At 35.6% G+C, this 23,890-nt stretch overlaps 1 protein-coding gene across 1 annotated transcript in view; it reads left to right on the forward strand.

Annotated features, from left to right (window-relative positions):
* Window positions 1–23,890, forward strand: part of LOC129263347 (ras and EF-hand domain-containing protein-like) — a 77,687-nt gene that overhangs the window by 50,675 nt on the left and 3,122 nt on the right. Inside the window, exons 2-14 of the mRNA XM_064100759.1 lie at window positions 640–777; window positions 4,009–4,099; window positions 5,611–5,697; window positions 11,513–11,575; window positions 12,351–12,422; window positions 14,373–14,488; window positions 16,517–16,597; window positions 17,702–17,822; window positions 19,020–19,149; window positions 20,110–20,191; window positions 20,906–21,020; window positions 21,463–21,564; window positions 22,627–22,703. Of these exons, the coding sequence (XP_063956829.1) occupies window positions 640–777; window positions 4,009–4,099; window positions 5,611–5,697; window positions 11,513–11,575; window positions 12,351–12,422; window positions 14,373–14,488; window positions 16,517–16,597; window positions 17,702–17,822; window positions 19,020–19,149; window positions 20,110–20,191; window positions 20,906–21,020; window positions 21,463–21,564; window positions 22,627–22,703 (1,275 nt within the window). The remainder of the gene's footprint in view (window positions 1–639; window positions 778–4,008; window positions 4,100–5,610; window positions 5,698–11,512; window positions 11,576–12,350; window positions 12,423–14,372; window positions 14,489–16,516; window positions 16,598–17,701; window positions 17,823–19,019; window positions 19,150–20,109; window positions 20,192–20,905; window positions 21,021–21,462; window positions 21,565–22,626; window positions 22,704–23,890) is intronic.

The raw sequence follows: 23,890 nt of genomic DNA on the forward strand, positions 1-23,890 counted from the left end.
GCACAATACGCGGGGTAAGAAAAATACCCAGCAAACATGGATGTTCCCTTTTACCCAATATTGGGTAAAATTGTACTCTGGAGAAAAAATGTGTCATTGCTGAGAAATCAGCAAAATAAGCACAGAATTCCATAAAATGTTGGGTATTTTCCCAAGCAATATAAATACACTATCCCACATATGCTTTTTGTGTTAGTTATCAGAATTTTCGGTTTTCAGCTTAGATTTCATGATTTCACAAAGATGGGTTGATTTCAATGTCCCAGATCTAGATGTACATATATGACGATACACTGTAAAATATATTAGGTAAAAATTCAACTATATAGGACGATTGTAAATGTGTGTCCAACCAATTTGGGCAGTATCATACCCAATGCGGGAAGCATAATGTCCAGTAAAGTTAATAATATTCAGCAATTACTTTAGAATGGGTAAAATCTTCATCACAATGGATAAATGAAAATGCCCAATTTTGGTTGGACACATAATTACCCTCAATGAGCATTTTTAACCCAATATATTTTTAGAGTGTGGTAATTAACCTTGATTTTAAAAGCCTTGTCATGAAATAACTGTTTGCTGTAATTACCTTTTTTTACCTTTAACTAAATCTATTTTGTTTCTCATACAATGCAGATATGACGAGCTCTACGAGCTCTGGCAGAAGCTTCGACATGATGAACCAGAACTTCTTGTCACATTCCAGAACTTCCTCAGGAAAGCAGTTTTAGAGATCAATAAAATCAATGACACTTGTGATAATGCCGTAAGAAGGTAAGAAAATGCAATTGGTACATGGCCATGGGAAGCGGAGGTGCTGGGGGATCTGAAGCACCCTCAAGATCGCAACACCCCCTTAAAATATGGTGGGACTGCTCCAATGTATATCAATTTTCAATTTCAATTTATTACATGTTCAACAGAACAAAGTAAAGTGGTCGAAAAAATCACAATGAACTTATACAGACAATATAAATTGAGGCATGTACAATATACGATATTTGTTTATAAGTAAAACAAAACAGAGTAGTATATAAAGCAAATTATTATAATTATTATAAAATAAAGTTCTGAGAAAATGGAGAGATCCACTAAAGAGCAGTGCTTGTATTGTGCGGACCCCTCTATATATCTGACACAAATCAGTTTCATTTGAGGGGGGGTCTTCACTTTTTTTAAATTATTTTTGTTAGCAAAATATCCTTGATTACAATGATTTCTTTTTTCAGAATTTGCTTCTCGAACCGCTTTTAAAGGAATTATCACCCCGTCTTTCAATATCCGATTTCATAGCCCCTACATGGGTGGTGTTCTCAAAGCAATGTTTTAGTTAACTCTTTGTTAACCCACTGCCAACCTGAACCCGGTTGTCTCTGTACAAAGCCTATGGCGGTCGCACAATTCAGTTGTCAAACTCATACCATTTTTATCATGTTTATGGGGTGCCAGTTGTGAGTCATTAATAATAATAATAGTAATAATACATTGTATTTATATAGCGCTTAATACCGTTGGTGTTTCGAAGCGCTTTTCAAAGCGATTAAGTAGCATACATTAAAGTAATTGAACATTTAACAAACAAGAAAGGAAATGTACAGTGTAAAGTATTATCATATTACAAATTACAAATTATGTAAGAAAACAGCCTAGTCAAGTTGGAAAATACAAAATAATGATAATTATAACGCATGACGTTTATTCACCAGATGAAAATTATCGTAATCTTAGGGCATTTAAAAAGAGAAGGGAAACAGTCAAGATTCTTCACCCGACCGGGCGAGTGGGGTGATCACCTGTGTGGGAGACAGGAACTTTCATGAATTATTCATGAGCACCCTCCGTCACCCCGAAAGGCGTACAAATTCGATTGCACTTGTTTTATGTGCAGTGTACAGACAGGTTTTGTCCGTAGTTAGCAACGATAAACTGCCGATTCGTATATTGTCAACTCGTCTACTCATCACACGGTCTATCTTCATTTAGTCTAATGCCATTACGTCCATCAACATAATTATCGTCTAACAGTCATTTGGTCCAATAACCATTTTGGGTCCAATAATTACTTCGTCTAATCACAAGTTCGTCTATGACCATTTCATCTCATAACCAGATGGTATAATACCCATTTTCCTTTCCCTAATTTCGTCCAATGAACTCTAAGTCCAATTAAGCCAAATGGCATATGGACCTAATGGCTCTTGCACCAACTGGTTATTAGATGAAATGATGAGTGGACGAAATTACAAATGTGGATAGTGGACGAACTGATGGTGAAAAGACGAGTATAGGTTATTGGACGAATTGGCATTAGACCAATTGGAAATAAACGGTAAGCAACTACAAAGAGTGCTTCTCGACGAAAAAAAAGCAAATAAAGCGGACTATCAAGTATATTTAATGCCCGCTGTGAACCCTCGCTTATGTATTGATTTTTGCGTCATTTCTGGATGCCCCGAAAACCTGAATATGTCAAAACACGAATAGCGAATTTAGGAGAAAACAAAAATACGCACCTATTTGTGGAACCTGTATTCGAAAAACCTAGATAAAAATTGCTTACAGTTCGCATAAATACGTTTTACCCTTTTCCCCGGAGGCGTATAAGCCTCTATATTTTGATAGCATGCAGTGAACGCCAAAGTATATGACATTTATACATGTACTTTATAATAGGTTTCTTTAAAGAGGTTATTACGGAGGTTTTGAACTGCGATGCAGAATCAATCCTAGAACGCAGCAAATGTATTGCAAATGCAAATCGAATCATAATGAAAACAAGTGAGGTCTTTGTCGAAAAATGGTGCATCGGAACAGAGCACTTTCGGCCAACGTTTCGGAGCTGACGAAAAATTGAAAATGTTTCCTCTGTCCAGAGTCACGAACGGAACAGCTGCTTTAATTCACGAACCCTCGACAGAGACTCACTACCATGAAGTGCTTTTGACAATAGCTTCTCTACTTTCCAGACAAAAGTTTGCGTAGCTTTTGCGCAAAATTCCCTATTGAAATTTGATTCTATGCAATAATGCCACTCCAACTCGAATATTAAAAATCTTAAGAAAATGTGGGAAATTTCAGGGAAGTAAGAAATACGAAATGATTTTAGGGGAACCTGATAATCACAGGGGGGGGGGGGGCACGCGTATTAACAAAACATTTCCCCTATGCTATGTAATAGATTTAATATTTAGCAGATTTTATTCTTTTTTTTACGTCGCAAACTGTTTTAGATTAGGACTAGGCATCTATACTAAAACAAAAGAAAAAAAAAATTTCACGTCGCTCGACCTACTATAAAATATACCGAAAACTAATCAACGCATGTTAGATTTCATAAAGGTAGCCAAATTCTTGAAAATTTGATTGATTTGGGGGTTGTTTTCCCAGCAGTTAATGTTTGAGTCATAGAAACATTGCTCCAATTCATGTTTACTGAATCCCAGCTTTGGCACCAATAATGATAATAATAATGACGATGATAATAATAACATTTTATTTACCCAGATTAGCCACTTCAGTTAGGAAACTGCTATACCAGCGGACCCTGCATAGCATTACCCTTCTCCAATCTAAATGCTGAGCGCCTAGCAAGAAGGTAGAATGTCCCATTTTTATAAGTCTTTGGTATGACTCGGCCGAGGATCGAACCCACGACCTCCCGTCCATGAGGCGGACACTCTACCACTGAGCCAATATACCCGGTTAATAACTAAAATCAACATTGACAGTAATAATTTGTTAACAGATTATTTTTGTAATATGGGACAAATTTTTTCAGGTTTCTCTCGGAATAACGTCAAATTGGGCTCGGTTATAATAATTTTGATAACAATTATACTTGCTTATCGAGCGCCTTACATCGAAAGTCTCTTGGCGCTCTACAGTAATGCAGTATAGTTACGCAGCATAATTCGTAATGACAGTACGGATTATGCTATTTCGTCGTATTAATGTTATGTCTTAAAGCATTCCTTCAGTAATAATTTTTTTTTTATTGATATTCAGTAAAAATGGTATCCATGCCGATGACATGAGGAGACTGTATGAAGAAATGGAACAATTACTTACACAAGAACGAGATACACTCAGGAGAAAGGTATGTAATCTATTCAACCCAGGGGCGGATCCGGGATTTTCCAAGAGGGGTGCACATGCACATTCCCAAGGAAACTTGACAAGGGAAAAAAAAAATCATTCCAATAAAAAAAAAATTTGTGATTCTCAAGGGTGGGGGGGGGGGGAGGCATACTTGGGTATGAACAACATATTTACTTTAAAAGTTAATATGTCGTTCATACACAAGTGTGCCCCCCCCCTTGAGAATCACAACTATATGTATTGACTATGACTCTCAACGGGGGGGGGGGGGGGCACGGGCCGGAAATGCCCCCCCCCCCTCTCCTTGGATCCGCCACTGATTCAACCTGTAAGAGCCTCTGTCGACAGTTGGTGAATTGGGGACCGTTTCATGAAAGGACTTGTCGAACGTTTTATCCGACAATTACCACAGTTACGGTGACTATCAGCCAATCAGAATCAAGGAAAGTTGTCAGATGTGACAACTTGTCGGACAAACATGGTGATGAAACGCTCCCCAGTGCCCCGTAACACAAAGCTTAGCAATGATCGTAAATCATTTTTCTACGATTGATTCCATTGACTACAATGTACGATCAATCAATCGTGAAAATCAAGCTTACGATCAATCGCTAACCATTGTGTTACGGGCCCCAGGTGAACCAGAACACCAGTTTGGTCCTAAGTTTCGGAGCTGACGAAAAATTGCAAATATGTGGTTTGTCCAAGACCGTGGATGAAACTGCTATTTTGATTCACCAAAGTTCGACAAAGGCTCTTTGGATGTTCATTGTCATGAGGGGCACTTGGCATTAATTGGTTTATGTTCTAGAAACCGCCATGCATTGTTTGAGCGAAAACCCATAGCTCCTAGAACCTGGGCTCCGTAACACACAGGTTTGCGATGAATTGCAAATATGAAAGAACCGCACTCATTGGCTCCCAGTCAGTATTTTTAAACAGAGTGCGCATGCAACGATGATCTTGATTGGTCATTGGTATTTAGCGATTGATTGCAAACCTTTGTGTTACGGAGCCCAGGAGGTGTATGTAGTTCAATGCCTTGTGGTTTGCATTCTTTACCTTATCGTATATATCGTATCGTATTTTGCTTTTAAAAGTATATACAGTTGTTTAAAAAAAGTTTAAACAGTAGTTGTTAGAGCGACGGGCTTAAAAAACGTGTTTAAAAATTAATGTTAACCAGCATATTTATTTACATTGAGTATTGGGTAAAATGGGAACATGCGGCATGTTGGATGGGTACAAAAATACCAAATATATTGTAAATTTTATGCAATGTTCCGTTGAAATTTACCCTTAAAACATGCATTTAGCCCAATATAGGGTAAAAAAACATCGAGGGTTCAATCCCCAACAAAGTTATTACAAAAATTGACCTTTTGCATTCTAGTCAGGCGCAGGACGTTTTAAAACGCAGAATGGTTATAATAATTATAATTATGTTATGCAAGGTCCGCTGGGAGAAAATTTCTAAAGATGTTTGTTTCTTTCTTTCATTTGACGCAGTATCGACAAGAGATGGAGATGGAACTAGAAAGACTGATGGATGAAAAAGATCAGGAAGTTCACGATCTCATAGTTAGAAAACGAGAGGTGAGGTGTGATGGAATATTTCATCTACATTTTTTTTTAAATGGTTGATTTTGATAAAACATTCATTGAGTACCGCATTGGTCTAATGCTAATTCGTCCAACTACCAACTCGTCTACTATCATTTGGTCTGCCATCAGTTCATAGTTAGAAAACGAGAGGTGAGGTGTGATGGAATATTTCATCTACATTTTTTTTTAATTGGTTGATTTTGATAAAACATTCATTGAGTACCGCATTGGTCTAATGCTAATTCGTCCAACTACCAACTCGTCTACTATCAGTTGGTCTGCCATCAGTTCGTCCACTATTCGCATGGCCTAATTGCCATTTCGTCCACTCACCATTTCGTCTGATAACCAGTTGATCTAATAGCCATTCAGTCCATATACCATTTGGTCTAATTGGACTAAGTCTTAATTGGGCAAAATTGATGAAAATAAAATTGGCTTCAGACAAACTGTTTATGAGACGAAATTGTCAAAGACGGATTGGTGATTAGACGAAGTGATTACCGGACATCATGATTATTGGACCAAATGGTTGTTAGACGAACTGTTGATGGACGAAATGGAATTAGACTAAATGAAGGTAAAAATGTGATGAGTGGACGAGTTGGCAATAGACGAATAGGCAATTTACCTATGCAATGTCGATCCATGCTTATGCAAAATCTATTCCCCCCAAATTATGGTGTACTAAAATGATCGTTCTTTATGTTGCTCGCTCGTTCAGAGCTTAAACAAAAAAATTGCTCCATTTGTTACATCTAGCACCCTCAAAATTGTCATCTCATTACACTACTGATGTACTTGGATTCTCAATTAATCGGCCTAATTTCCCCCCTCCCTTAAAAAAAGAAGAACGCTTTCCATATATACACAACAAAAAAAGTAAGTCCCCCCTAAATCAAATTGCTGTAACTTTTGAACGGAATTATTTTGAGATATGATATTCCGTCGGTGGTTTTCTATACTCATTAAGCAACTCCTGTGGGAAAATATGATTGATCGGTTGAGTCATGCATGAGTAATTAAAGATTGAATTAAAAATGACCATTTTTGAAAGTCACAAGAGTCGTTTTTCAGATTGTGCAAATACAAAGTTGGGCAAATGTTGTCTTTAGGTGAATTTTATGGTGCTATGCTGTTTTACTATCCATCATATAGCCACTCCACACACAATTTTGATTTAATCTGTTCATGGTTGAGTGAGCATAATGTATTGCAGGGGTCGCGGAAGCGGGGGGGGGGGGGGCTGGGCGGGGAGCTTCAGCCCCCTCCCTTTCACATTTTTCCAAAAGCATGTACAAAAATGTAAAATGACCATACGATTGTGATTTTTTGCATGGTCAGCCCCCCCCCCCCACTTTGAAAACCCTTCCCCGGCCCCTGTATTGTGACGTATCAACATAGGGTTTTATGGTAGTATCCTCTACAACTTTTTAGATCATGTTAAAATTTGAAAATGTTGGTGGCTCCCCCGATTATAGGCCCCTCCCCCATTTAAAAATTCTGGACCCACCACTGATTTGTCCATAAATTAAACTGATCATGAAAAATTGTTAGGAAAAGAATACATTTATGCAGTATAAAGAGTATTCATTCCTAAGTTTTCGAATGTGCTCGCTCAACCATGAAACTGTTTTAAGTTCGGAAAGTGTGTGGTGATAGAAATGATGGATGATAAAAACAATAGCAATTAAAGTCTTATTTGAAACCGAATTTGCCCCCAATATTCACTTTATTACCCTTTAAAATGAGTCTGTGACATTGAAAATACAAATTTTCCCACTTTGATGCGTGCTCACTCATCCATAAATAAACAAATCGATTTCATTTTTGCACAGAATTCTGCCCATAGGTTGATAAACATTACTGCCAAATAACATTGCTAAAGACAGCCGTGAAAAAAAGTTCCACCATATTGAATAAGGGGTTACTTATTCTTAAACATGTGCACCCATAATGTACACAAGTCTATGAGAGACGAAGTAAAAATTTTAACAAATATGAAATGAGGGTTTGTTTCATGGACGGTTTTTGTTACTTCTGCCAATAGTTATTTCATGAAACTTCGTACATGGCTTCAGAGTAACACTATCCAAAAGGCGCGCACACCAAAATAACCATTCAATACGACACAGAGTGGGGCCAAGGCCTTGAAATTTCTTCTCATTTGCATAATTTTCGAATATTGTGTGCTCACTGATGCATTAAACATCGGGATTTTCATAAAAATCAAATCAAATGAACTATGCAAGGAGGTTTGTGACAGATATCCATAGTAACAAATTGCATTTTTTCCAATAACGTAAAAAAGAGCTAATCGCATTCCACATGTTCATTCAAGCGTGGATATTTAATTAAACGCCTTTGAATCATTGAAGCAAGTTAATTGGTCATGAACATAACGAAAAAGTTGAGAAAAGATCATTTTCAGTTCCTAAAATGAACCAATACTTGCCTATGATATTTGAAAATCGTATTTTTTTTTTCAATAAATGTTCATTGAACCGTAAAACGATGAATATTGTTGAAGAAACTCTTCCAAAACTAACTGTCATCATATTCTATCATTTTTATTGATATAAATGTGTAAAAAATCCAATTATAGCAAATTTGGACTTGTGTTTATTCAACCGTGAAATTTAGCCAAAAAAGTTGTATCGTCTTTTAGAGAGTACCTTTTACAAGCCTTCTGACTATTTTTTATGATGAGAATGTGGAATTAGTTCCAATAAAATGGAATCAAAGTCATGATATTTGGCTTGTGACTTTTGAAAAGTGAAATTTTTGCCTTCTGACGGTGCTCACTGAAGCATGAAGTGAAATACGTCCATAACGTTTACTCAGAGGGTAGCTTATAAAATTACCTACACGCTCATGTAAAAAATATATTAAAAACTCGCATTGGTTCGGAAATTATTGATGTTTGTTTAAGGGGGGACTTACTTTTTTTGTTGTGTATATATACTGTATATCAGTACTGTCTGTACTATATTCACTCCAGTTTGCCATCCATAATAATTGATGTTGTTATCACTTTATGCGATCCTAAAATCACCAAGACTACGACTGCCTGGTCGCTTACCCCTTCAATAATATATATCAATTACACGAAATCCGTGACTTGAATTAAAAACGTGCCTTGCCTGTTTTTATAGCCATCGCCTTTGCTCTCTCTCTGGGGGTGCCGTCATTTTGAACGCGGCTTTCGCTTTCTGCATAGCATTACCCTGCAGTCTCACCAACGAAACCGACTCCTGACCGATCAAAGATATTACGTTGTTTCCAATGGCGTGTCATCGGTCGGTGAGTAGTTCTTTTCGTTGGTGAGACTGTTGTAGAAGTCTAATTGAAAATGGCCAATATTTTACAGCACAACGTAGACTATAAGGAATCTGGCATTTTCACCGGCGCCATAATTAGGGCATCAATTTGAATTTAATGGAAGTAATTGCACATTTGCAATTGGAGTACAAATTATCAGTTTCCTGCATGTGTATATTAAACTTCAATTTGCACTTAAATTCGACCCCCAAAAATGGAAAAATCTTGCCACGATTTTTGTATGAATACAAAATACACGCAGATGTCATATACATGTACTCTTAACATTTTATTCAGCGTGAGCTATGGGGCATATTTTCCGAACAGAGGGAGTGGGGGGGGGGGGGTTGTGAGACTATCAAAGTGTGGTTTCAAATCTCATGATGGATGCTTTGTATTTAGGCCGTTATTACTATCATTTCGCTTTTTCTCTTTCTTTCTGAAACACGTTGAAAACATTTTCGCTCCTCAAAAATAAACATGTACTGATGTAAGTAAATAAATAGATTGATAACTATAATCATGAATAGAAAATGAATGAAAAAAATGAATACATAAGTAGATAAATAAATAGATAAATAAATAAATAAACAAATGAATGAATAAATAAACAAATAAAATATAATAAATAAATAAAAAGGAAAATGAAAAAAAATATGGGCAAACGCAATTTTGCAGATTGCAGTGCATTCTGAAATTCATGCATCTTGAGCAATTTTTCTTTTGAACGCAGTATACCAGGGCCTACATTTTTTTCCTCTGGTGAAATGACATTTTTTGAAGTGTTGCAATATACAGCTAGTTTTCTCCATGCAATAGTAATGTAAGGAGTAAAAATTGGATAAGAGCTAGACCTGTCCGTGGCTCGATCACTGATGACCAAGGCACATATGCCCTTGATCAGGTAATAAAAAGAGCTCTTGATTCCTACAATAAAATTAATTTATTTGATAAATGAAACTGCTAACTATATATTGCCAACAATGTATGCATCCCATATTCACGCGACGGCCCAATTTTTCTAATTTTTTTCACACACCACCACATCTAAACATAATCAATCGAAACATTGGAGCACATTTGACAGACAAATAGTAATAAACGATATCATGAATATGCGTTTCCAGTCTGTATATAATTCAAGGAGCTGGTTTATTTACTCATTTTGACTCCTGTTTCTGAAACGCTGTCTTCTTCTTCGCCATGTTCATTGTCAAAAGTGATGAAAAAAAAATCGATTTCTCATGCTGATATCACAACGATGCCTGTAGAACTAAACGTTTTCCATTTACAAATTTGCCCCGCTGGAGTAAGAAAAATATCGACTTCTGTCCGGGGCACGTATGGTATTTGAACAGAAATTCCCCGTGCGGATTGGATTTGACGTCCGCACAGCGCGCCAAACGTGTTTCTTGAACTGCGATCGATAGCTAGGGAGGGATATCGATTGTCTGCCTGCAAATTTTTGAGCGATTGAGACGCGTCCTATTTCTCAAAAAGTCCCTGAGCGGGTGAACACACCGTCTTGTCGATGTTTGATGCTACAGCAGGGGCCGCGGAACGGTTTTCAAAGTCACTGGGGGGGGGGGGGGGGGGGGCTGACCATGCAAAGAATCACAATCATATGGTAATTTTTACGTTTTTGTACACGAGTTAGAGTAGGTTTCATTGGTGATTGATTTGAATTGATTTATTTTATTTAAACACGGTAGAATTGCCGTCGATCAGCCAATAATGGCTGTTTTTCAGAGAGGTTGTGCATTATACAAACAATACAAAAAATGATAATTCATAAGAAAGTAAACTAAGTAAAACAAAGACCTATGTACAAAAACCAAGGGTGGTGATTAAAACAAAACAAAAACAAAATCAAAGTAAAAACAAAAGCATTATAATAACAACATAACAAAATTTATTAAAAAGGGATTATCAAGATTTCAGGGGTTGGCAGGGAGATTTTGCAACCACTACTTATGGGTCAAAACCCCTTTCATAACAAGGCAGTTTTCATCGGAAATCTGTAAATCGAGAACGTAGTTTCGTCCTGGACTCTGAAAAGGCGATATATTTGCAATTTCTCGTCATTTCTGAAACTTAATTAGGACGAACTGCTGTTATAGACACCAGACTGGTCTTAAATTAATAACCAGCCAGTGAAAATCACTGACCTTTTATCAATAATGAAATACAATAATCAAACTCACATCAGCTTTTGGGGAGGGAACCTTTTATGAAGAAGATAAAATAGAAAGAGAATTGACAAAATTGAAAACTGTTTAGTCATATTTCTAAATTCAAATTACCCCGAAAGAGAACCGAAGTATAATAATACTGGATTTTGTTTGGGGGGGGGGGGGAGGGGGGAGAACGATCGTAATATCCGCCTATTGGTTGAATTCCTTTCACAGTTTATGTTTAATTAATTTACGTGGTAAAATGATGATTTGCTCATCTTTCTTTTTAACTTTTTATCATTGTTTTACAGCTTGAGTTGTCGCTTCAAGAACTTGACAAGAAGGAGAAAGAAAAACACACGCAAAATAATCAGGTATGTTATAGATTTAATCCGGTTTTAGTATTCCATAAAGATATCATGATAAATGAATGACGTATGAATCCACTGCATTTTCAGTGAATTTGAATAAAAAATATTCCAATTCAAGTGATTGATTTTTAGTCAATTGAATTGAATGAAAATGTTGCAAATTGTAACTTCACCTAAGAATTTTGCCACTATAGCCTAAATCAGAAAATTGGATTTGATTGGCTCATTCGGCTGTTCAATCTTGTTACACGAGGTTACCATAACAACAAAGTTACGATACTTGTTAGTCCTTTATGAAACGGCCCCTAAACTGATGGTTTTCTGTTGAATAAAAATGAGTCAAAGTGAAACAAAACTGAAATGAACTTTTCAGGAAATTAAGAAAAGATGATTGGATTCATATGGATGACACTGAATATAAATCCGAGATAATTATTTTGTATCAATATGCGAGTTGAATTGTATTAAAATGAATTGATTGGACTGGATATTTAATCCTCTCCCCTAAAAAAATGTTTTGATTAAACTGAGCAGTGGCTGATTCGATACTGTATTGAGGTAGATTGAAATAATACGTCGATGATTAAATCTAAATACATTTATTCTTAAGAGATTGAACCAAATTTGAATGAAATGATTTCCCTCGGTCTACGTTGAATCGAACTAAATGAACTGACTTGATCGGAACTAATGTTGAACAAATCATTGTCGATTTGTTTATATATATAAATGTACTCATCAAAATGTATTGCATTAAATACATTTTTTTCGTTTATAGCTTGAACAGATGGTCATGGAGCTAAGCAGACACGAGGCTAACATCGTAGCTGAAAATGAGGGACTTGTTCAGGTTTGACTATAATTCTACACCCCCCCCCCCTCTCCCTCTCTTAACATGCTTAATACATTCTACCTCTTCCTCTCTTAGCCTTCTATTTCTCGATCTCCCCCTCCTGACTACAACTTTCTAGTTGCGGCATGTTTTTTCGTTTCAATTCATTTATTTTCATATTTATCATTGACATTTGATTGGATTATAAATAAAGCAGCAACAATAATACATAACTATTAAATTGTAAACAATTGAGAAGTGTACAATAACATAACAATGATACAATCAGTCGAGTTATAAGGTAAACAAAGCTTGAATTATGCCAAAGAATATATATATATGAATAGTTTAGTTGCAAAAGAGCTTAGGTCCACTTTGGACCATTCTGAGAAAAACCATGTTTTTTATTCTCACTTACTGCAATATTCTTATGAGAAACTAAATTGTCATGATGTAGTACCCTATCATGTGAACATAAAATTGGGTATAAAAGAAATCTACCTGTCTTAAATTTTTTTCTATAAATTCTTTAAAAAATTATCATTGTGGATTTAAGCCCTTTTGCAAGTAAACTGAAATGGATCAAATCTATTTTGATTAAAAAAGTGATTTTTCTTTGCCACTTTTTCACGTTTTCATGTAAATTTCAAATTTTCTTTGTTTTCATCAAAGTGACTAAAAATTTAGAGGTTTTGAGACAGAAAACAATAAAATTTATGAACAATGGACCTAACCCCTTTTGACAAATGAGCTCTTCAGAAGAGTTTCTTTGCAAAAGGGGTTAGGTCCACTCCAAGAAAATCATTTTTTTTAATTCTCCTACATTGCATATTCTTATGCGAAACAAAATTTTCAAGATTCCCTACCATGACAACATAAAATTGGGTATAAAAGAAATCTTCCTTTATTCATATTTTTTTAAATATTCTTTTCCAAAAAAAATCGGTGTGGACCTAACCCCTTTTGCAACTAAACTGAAATGGACCTAATCCCTTTTGAAAAAAAAAGTGATTTTTCTTTGCCATTTTTGATCACTTTTAAATAGGAATTTCAACTTTTCTTTGGTATCATCTTATAGAGCTACTAAAAATCTATACATTGAGATAAAAAAATCAAATTTGATGAAAAATAGACCTAACCCCTTTTGCAAGTGAGCTCTTCATATGTCAAAGAATATATATATATATGTCAAAAAATATATATATGTATATATATTGTTTATTTCTTCATTTTATCTTATTTTTTATTCATAAAATTTACTTATAAAAGGGGACCTTCACCCTACAAGCTCTGCTTTTTAGTTGGTCTCCTTCCCTTTCGATTTCATGGTATTATTGTATTATAAAAAATGATTATAATGTTATATTTTGTAAATATGTATATTGAACTATCATTGTAAATGTAAAAAGATTGAAAGAGAAAATAACTAAATTGAATTGAATTGAATTGAATTGAAAATAAATGCGATGGGACCTTTTTACATACACATGTCTCATTGGAAGCACCCTATAATAAATATTTGAACAATCCTTATGAATAGCCATATTCTAAAACCATTTTTAAGCTCCCGTAAATTAACATTCTGTACGGTATCTACCTCCTTATTCCCCTGTATACTTCCCCCTTTTTATTATATTACACATCACAATGCACAACTATTTTATTGTTGTTGATTTTACGTCACTATCACATACTTTGTATCCTCCTTTTTTCATACCTTTTAGAGTGAACGTAGTGATGGATTTCCAAACGAAAACCCTTCTGTGTGTGTGCGCGCGCATGTGGGTTGTGTGTATGTGAGCGGTTGGTGTGTGTGTGCGTGTAATTTATTTTCTTTACAAACTTAAAATACTGACGAATCTATAATCCATCCACCTCATGCAATTACATTTATATTAAAACTCCTACTAATACTATTAGAACGATTTGTGTTTGCATTTATTTTCAAAATCGTTTCCGATCTTTCAGGAGAATTCACAGCTTCGATTTCGTCTCGACCAATCTCTAGCCGGTCTGAATGAAACCCAACAACTCTGCCTTCAGCTTCAGGAGGAGACCGAAAGAGAGAGGGCGTTCATCGAAAGGTATGTCGGCAGGTAATGAATGTTTTAGATAGACATCACTTTCACTGGTTGTTCTACCGATATGGGCCAACTTTTTTTATTATTATTTCAGACGTTTCCCTTCAAATTCCACCGAAAACAGATCAAAATCGGTATATCTAAAATTGTCTATTCAAATTTTCAAACATGAACATGCTGGATTTGGTAACGATTAACTCTGAAAGAAATGAAGTAACATAATATTTGACTTCTTAGAAAATCACTTGAACTTGTTGGAATTTACACGATGATAATTATACCATGCATACAGACTATCTAGCATTTTTTAAATGCGCCGTTTCCACCGACCACAACTCGTTATTCTTTTGATTTGTATTTGATTTGATTTACTGTTTTCTTCTGCATCCATGGAACATTCGTATAATACATTTTCCATAACATAATAAACATAATATGTTAGCATTTTTGGCATGAATCATAAATAAAGTGTACTAAAAAAATAATTCCAGACAAAAATGATTAACTACCAAATTATTATATGATATTCACAATTTGCAGGAGAAGGATTGTCATCATAAGCAGATTTCTTGAAGAAAAATGACAATCCCAAACTAAAACTAATTGAATTAATTAATACATTTATAAAGCAGAATGGGCATATATTTTTAAATACGAAACATAAATTCATGCAATATTTTTAGTATGAACATTTTGACAAACAAAATACGCTACAGATTCATTTTAAGTAATCTCTACCTGATCCCATCGTTATATCTATCGAATCAATAAGTATCACCATAATTCTGAAATAAAAATCACCATTTTATATCTTGTCACTTGCCTTTATCGGTAATATCCCGGGATTGACAAGATGAATGACAGAAAATAAAAAGATTTTTCAAATTAATTGACACAAATCTATATACCTTTATCATTTTCTGACTTCCATTTTGGGTTTTATTATAATTCCCGTTCACGCCAACCCCACCCTCACAATCAGTGCTAAATCATTGATATGCAGCAATGGATGCGATTTGAATTTAAACTCTAAAACTTTAAGAATTAAATTAAGAATGGGGAAAAATATTTATCGATTTAAATTTTCATATTGAAAATGGTTATATCGGTCAAAACAACCATGTCACTTTGCAACTCACTTTTAGATTATTTAAGTGAATGTATGGTAGACTGGTAGTTATATTATATTGCATGAGTTTTGTAGGAATGTTAATTGAATGTTTCACCTCATATCACATAGGAGGAAAATAAATGTTTATTTGAAAAAAAAATAGTCTGATGCTTGTTTTATTGTGTTTCGAACATTCGTATAGTCTGAAAGTAATTATATGTTTATTGAATGGTGTTAGTTCTACTGAGGAATTTGTTTGTTTTTTGTTTGATATTTAGCTGGTTAAAAGTCGAGATACATCTTTCAACGGTAACCTAGCCAATTAAATTGGCAACTTCAACGATGATAACGATAGTGGTAATAATAATGATGATGATAGTACTACTACTACTACTACTACTAATAATAATAATAATGCTACTACTACGAATTGTAATAATGATAATAATAATAATGATAATCATGATAATAGTAACAATATTAACAATAATTATGATAATAGTTATGACAATAATAATAATAACAATAATAGTATTGATAATGATGATAAAATGATAGTAATGATAATGTTGATAATCTTTATGATGATGAAAATGGTAATAATAATAATGATGATGATAATAATAATAATAATAATAAGAAGAAGAAGAAGGCCAAAAAATTAAGACGAATAATTCATCAGTCGATCATACCGGTCTGGAGTTCTACCCTACTTTTTGCCTTCTTTTGGGCCTTTTCATGAAGCTGTTAGGAATGACTGGTGACCTTTTTTTATAGTAAGTGATGTATCCCTATAGGCGAGTTAGCTGCCAAGAACCTGCTCAAGTTGTGCAAAAGGTGGTTCTTAACTTGTTAAAACACCGCCCTGAATTTTTTATTGAAAGATCTCCCCCTAACGAAGTTAATTACCCCCTTTTCAGAGAGTACGCCGAAGCAGTCCAGGAACAAGACAGAAAATCACGTGATAGACACAACCTTGAACTTCAACTCGAGAAATTAAGGTAAAGAAGTATGAACTTTAATATTATGCTTGTAGATTTTTTCGATTAACTTTGTGGTATAATGATTTGAGGTATTTTAATGAGGTACATTTCATTAACATGTCAAGAAAATGTTCTTTACGAACCTACAGTCACATTTGAATTATTCAAGACAAAATACCACAAAAACAAAGAAAGTTAATATACCACCCCTCAACAACAACAAAACCATTTGTGAAACTGGGACCATATATTTGGCAAGTAAAGGTACGCATGTTTGATTGGTCAAGTATCATGAATAGGAAATAAGAAAGTACAGAATTTCCCCCAGTTTATTGCAATTGCTATTAAGTCACAGGCTCAGCTGCAGAGTCCTAGCGCGCATTTCGTGAAAGGACTTGTCACTGTCAGACGTTTTATCCGACAAGAAATGTTTTATCCGATAGTTACCATGGTAACAGTGATTCTCAGCCAATCATTCTCAAGGAAAGTTGTCAGACCTGACAACTTGTCGGATGAAAATGTCGATGAAACGCTCCCCTACTTGTCACCTGTGTCCAGTAGCATACCTAGGATTTTCCAGAGGGGGGCAAATTCGTCCGCCAAAAAATTTGACAAGCCAAAAAAAAAGGTCTTCAACCGCATGTACAGGACATTTCGCACCAGAAAAAAAAATGACAAGGAAAAAAAAAAAAGGGTCTTCAAGTTCATAGTAGGGGGCCACGTGTGACTCGTCAGGGATCAGTTATGACTCGTCAGGGGGGGCAGGGATACGTCCCTTGCATGGGTTGTGACTCGTCAGGGGGGCAGTCTGCCCTCCCCCTGCCCCCCATAGGTACGCTAGTGCCTGTGTCTGTGATATCTTATGAAAATGAAGCCCAGAAAAAAATGGTGGCGTCATTTCAAATTTCGTGAATATTCCATCCCATAATCTACCCTGTGTTCTATTTCTTTCCTCGGGCCATTGATTTATTTCAGCCACAGAAATCTTGAAATTTTTGCGTGGATTCGATTTTTTTCTTCCTGGGCTTTTTTCCAACCATATGAATAATGCTATACAACCTGAATCAAAGATAAGTATTTTTTAGAATAACAATTGAAATGTTCTTTATCTCTTATTTTCAGAGAGAAGTATGAACAGTTAGTTGAAGATAATTATAGCGTGAAAGAACCAAAGAGAGTCGGTGTGATGCAGATGAGTCGGGTCAGTTCGTACAGTGACTGCGAATGCGATCAACAGATGCAGGTAATACTATGAATAATAATGATATCAACAATTGCACATTTATATTGCGCAATTTCTTATGAAATGACTCAGTCGGGGATCGAGCCCACGAGCTCGGACCTGTTCTACGACTTAGCCGCCATGCCCAGATCTTTCTAAAACACTTATACACTCCAACAACAAATCAATTTGAATGACGAAAATGTTATCACAATCGGATGAACAATACGAAATTAACTCTTTTAAAAGAAGCTTTGCTTGATTTAACAAAAAACTTTTCTATACACAGCGTGTGTGATGCACCCTTAGATTTCTTTTAAGCCAACCAATAAGTGGGTTAATATGAACCAGCCAACTGTAGTTTAAACAAAACTTGCATGCTAATCAATTGAAATTTGTTTAACCAACAATTTTTCGTTATACATTTTAATAAACCCTTGGGTTTGTAAAAAAATATGCAAATGAAGGAGCCAGTAAATGTCACACACTTCTTTATTTTTTCTGCATGTATCACTCCCCCCCCCCTTCGAATTGGTTGCTTTGGTAATAAAAAGCTCGTAGTTGAATTGTGTAAATTGACATTAGTTTATTCATTTCTGCTATCATGGTTATAATTTGTTTCCTCTGTAATCATGCGACAACGAGTTACGCAAACATGAAAGACAGTGTTTCGGGTTAGTTCGTAAATATGTTTAAAAAAGACTCGTGTAGTAGCAGTGTGTGTACATTAATTCCATCTCTGGTGATTATGAATTCCAATTATGCCAGTATTCATACCTACCTGGATACTTGTGGATGCTCCTGAACGCAGGCTTAATCCTCTGTACTAGGCTCCAAGTTCTGTCTCCTCTTTAGGATGGCCGGATCATGTCCTGGTGGGTCAGCGTCGACTTTGAATTTCACTGGTTCACATCTCCGATACTTATCCAGTCCATTCTCGAAGCTGTGGACACTGGATGCATTAACAAAGTCATTACTTAGACTGTTCCGAGATTTCCTTATTCTTATCTGCTCATGTAAAAGATTCCTAACGTTTCTCACTGGCTGACTTTAGAATGTACATTTTTTTTATTACGACCTCTGGTATAGGCACATTCACCTGACCTAACCCTGGCACTACCGCCTGGCCATACCTGTGAAACAACTTGTATCGTTCTATTATATGTCCATCATATTAAGGAATTTTAATTTTTCTATATTTAATTTTGGCTTGTTCAGTTCCTCCAGTTACGGACGCCTGATCGATGTTTTAAGGTGGTGATGTGCGGGGACTCTGGGGTCGGGAAATCAAGCTTCGTGCAAAGGTTCTGCCACAACAGCTTCTCGGTAAACACACAAGTTACGATAGGTAAGTCATAGAGTACCAAAGCGATGACGTCAGTTGTCATGGTGTCATGGCGGCCTGGTTCTAAACAAATGAACCCGCCGAATAAAAGCGTGTGTTTCTCATAAGAGAAAATGGCTGCTATCAGAATTTGATCGCTTGCAACCTATTTTTCAGACGAGCCACAGTCATTTGCAAATACAAATGTGTACAGGCGATCGTCAGCTGCGACTCTGTTTAGAACCAGCCCGCCGCCACCATGGCAACTGACGTCACACATCTGTATAGGGGTTGTATCATGGTCAGACTGTTTTAAAGTTGATGATTCCGCACCACAAGAGATAAATTTCAATTCAATCTATCTATTTAATTCATTTCCGTTGAAGCATATTACCGAGTAATATAAATTAGATACAAAGTATAAATGACTCGACAGTTCAAAGAAAAGCAAAAAGTAAAGCAGAATAGAATAGACTTTATAACGTAATTATATTCAGTATTTAAATCAATGTATCTTGATATTACCAATCATATCATTTTTTTACATCTGTAAGTTCAAATAAAGGATACCGACCACTTTTCTATCTGCCATTTGCTTCAAATTCCGTTTATTTTAAACTATGGATTAATCCGAGATAATCGTGAGTACTAAGTATACTCTCCCTTTCTTTACTAATACAATTTACTTCTTTCCATTCAGTTTGGTGAAGCTTCGCGAATCAGTGATTGTGTATCATTCCGTTCATGATAGTTATAATGTCCATTGATACGTTGACGTTGAATTATTAATCAAATATTCTTTTGCGATATTTGGTGTATCATTTCACAGCAAGTTTTGGCATACGTCGTAAATCTTGCTTTTCATTATTTAAAGTTTTGTACAATTTAGCTAGACTTAAAAAAATCATAACTGTATCATCATTATAATTTTGTTATGTATTGTACTTTTATGTTATTTTTCTTTTATCATTTCTGCTACTATAGAGATTGGATTCCATATGAAATCACTGGTTCTTGATAATAATGTAGTTTCACTTCAAATCTGGGACACGGCAGGACAAGAAAGGTAAGATATAAAAAAAAATCCAAACTTTAGTTCCACCTCTCCAAGATGTGCACCCTTATATCCTCGTACTTTATCTCATAAAGTGCTATGTTTTCCATTCCATTGCTTTCATTTAATTCTCCCTCCGCAGCAACATTTAAATTTTCTGTGGATTTATTGAATCGAACTAAAATTGAAATATTTTTTGTATATATTTTTATTACAAATGTTGACATTATATATTTATCTTACAAAATGGTTTCATTTTGCAAATCAAAAGAAACGCTGATTAGGCTTTAAGAAAATCCTCTTGCATTGAGCTATTCAAACTATTTGAAGTTGTTCGGTAACCCCTTTGGTTGTACATAATGTAAATTAATTTCCAAAGAACGTATGGGATGACACATTTCATATAGGCCATTTTAGAGAACCACTAACACACAAACCCAATAAATACGTTATTATAACATTTCGTTTGAAATACGGAATACGTCTTTATGACTCATCTTGAAATGTTTTTATTATATTCATATATTCATTTATATTCTTGCGCATTTTCCGTTAATGTGCTGAATAACTTTTCTTTTTATTCATGCGTTTTTGTTTTTCAATGTGTGATCATACAAACAAGCCGAAAACAGCCTAATAAAATATGCAGCTGATAGCTTATTTTCTACTGGCTTCTCAATATAAAAATGGAGTATACATGAAATATAATTTTTGCATCCCATACAGATTTCGTAGCATTCCTCATGCGTACTTTAGGAAAGCTGACGGCGTCCTTCTCCTCTACGATATTTCTTGTGAGAAATCGTTCCTCAATGTACAAAGCTGGATCGCCAGTATTAGGGTAAGTGTAAGTACACTTGCAGGCCAAAAATCAAGATCAAAACGTCATTATAATCATTTTAATTTTAAAAATGTGATTTTTTTTTCCTCGTTAGTACGAAAGGGATGTGATGCTTAACGCTTCCTATTGAAAAACTTGTACAGTACACACCCTCATGCATTTAATTCATGTTACAACAGCAGATTTATCTGAATAACAAGGGCGATATATTGTACCCCTGTGGGACTGCCTTGCCTATATGACACTTCGATGCAGAGCTTATTGAGGGTGTAAGGATGATTGCTAGGCATTCTTTGTTCTTCTCTAATTTACCTCACCTTGGAAGAACAAGGTCTTTGAAGCTAGATCAGATTTGAAACTGACCTATACCTATTTATGAGTTCCATAAGACGTCATATTAATTCAATTGTGTTTTATTTCGTGTTTCTCACCATTATTTTAGGAGCATGACGATAATGCTGTCATTATGTTAACGGGAAACAAGGAGGACCTCGCATCGCCTTACCGGGAAGTCCCCCGGGACGCCGCTCTCAAAGTAGCGAGGGTGAGAAGCCTGTCTTTCATTCTTATTCATATCATTTGCGATATAATTATCTGAATCAGACTGGAGCTATGTTTACATGGGTAGTTTACCTTGACGTTATTTTGATTCGAATCAAAGCAGAAATAAGAAATTCTGAGATGAATGCTTTCTACGGTCCGTTAGATTAAACGTTTACTCGTTAAGGTGTTTCTTTTTGTGAATTATTTTTCTTGTACATGTATTCTCTTCTTTAAAAAATGATGTCTTTCATCCTTTAAAACAAAAGGTGATTTAAATCAGACTTAGAAAAACACACCGTCTTTTCGCAAAGATGATAATGATCATGGTGATACACTTTTTTTTTAATTAATGAAAATAGCTATACCACTATCCAGCAATATGTATTATTCTACTTCGCTACTACTTGTAATTGGTATTAAAAGTAGAAGGGCGTTTTTCGAAAAGTACAAAGTCAATCAGTTAACAGAAGCAGATCATATTCTCGTTTCCTGAATACCTACAAAAGGAATGGTAGGGATTACGACTTGCAATATTTTATCAAGATGAAAATGTTTTGTTACTGTTGTATGATTTCGATTCAGATTCAAATTACGTGACAGAAAAATGTTGAATCATGAATTGATTTGTTCAAAGATCACGGTGGTTAAGTTCCAATAATATATTATTTAAGAAAATAACCTTGATAAAATAACCTTGTGCGGAGCGTCGTGGCCCATTGGATTACTCTCCGGACTTTGAAACAGAGGGCAGTGGGTTCGAATCCCAGCCATGGCGTAGATTCCTTCAGCAAGGAATTCATCCACAGTGTGCTGCACTCGACCCAGGTGAGGTAAATGGGTACCGGCAGGAAGTAATTCCTCAAAAAGCTGTGTGCACCTGAATAGGTAGCCCAGCTTAGCCGGGTAATAATAATAGCAGGGCCCGCTGGGAGAACAGTTTTCGGAACTGAAGTGGCTACCCTGGGTAGTTAATACCGTTATTATTGTTATTATTATTATTACTATTATTATTATTATCATTATTATTATTGATGAGATTTTAATACTTCTTTACACTTACTAGGAAAACAATGCGCTGTTCATTGAAACGAGTGCCAAAAATGGAACAAATGTATTCGAGGCCTTTGGACGTTTGGCAAGGTAAGATGACCTGATCATATCCTTCGTCACCATCAAGAGCATAATTATATACATCGTAATTGCTATCCCCTACCCATCATCACCCGTCTTTTCGCACAGATGATAATGATCATGGTCATACATTTTTTATTGTCTCACCTGCATAGCAGAGTGAGACTATAGGCGCCGCTTTTCCGACGGCGACGGCGGCGGCGGCGGCGGCGTCAACACCAAATCTTAACCTGAGGTTAAGTTTTTGAAATGACAGCATAACTTAGAAAGTATATGGACCTAGTTCATGAAACTTGGCCATAAGGTTAATCAAGTATTACTGAACATCCTGCCTGAGTTTCATGTCACATGACCAAGGTCAAAGGTCATTTAGGGTCAATGAACTTAGACCATGTTGGGGAATCAACATCAAAATCTTAACCTAAGGTTAAGTTTTTGAAATGTCATCATAACTTAGAAAATATATGGACCTAGTTCATGAAACTTATACATAAGGTTAATCAAGTATCACTGAACATCCTGCATGAGTTTCACATCACATGACCAAGGTCAAAGGTCATTTAGGGTCAATGAACTTTGGCCGATTTGGGGGTATCTGTTGAATTACCATCATAACTTTGAAAGTTTATGGATCTGATTCATGAAACTTGGACATAATAGTAATCAAGTATTACTGAACATCCTGTGCAAGTTTCAGGTCACATGATCAAGGTCAAAGGTCATTTAGGGTCAATGAACTTTGGCCAAATTGGGGTATTTGTTGAATTACAGCCATAAATTTGAAAGTGTGTTGGTCTAGTTCATAAAACTTGGACATAATAGTAATCAAGTATCACTGAACATCCTGTGCGAGTTTCAGGTCACATGATCAAGGTCAAAGGTCATGTAAGGTCAAAGAACTTTGGCCACGTTGGGGGTATTTGTTGAATTGCCATCATATCTCTATAAGTGTATTGGTCTAGTTCATAAAACGTGGAAATAAGAGTAACCAAGTATCACTGAACATCTTGTGCGAGTTATAGTAGTTTTCAAAATCAGCACTGCTGCTATATTGAATCGCGTGATGCAGGTGAGACGGCCAGAGGCATTCCACTTGTTGATAAAAATATCTATGCAACTATACCAACACCCTTATCACTATAGTTATGCTCATCATCATCATCACCATCATCATCAACAATATCATAAAAAACTTC

This window comes from Lytechinus pictus, chromosome 6 (genome assembly GCF_037042905.1).
Source record: "Lytechinus pictus isolate F3 Inbred chromosome 6, Lp3.0, whole genome shotgun sequence".
NCBI classification, from domain to species: domain Eukaryota; kingdom Metazoa; phylum Echinodermata; class Echinoidea; order Temnopleuroida; family Toxopneustidae; genus Lytechinus; species Lytechinus pictus.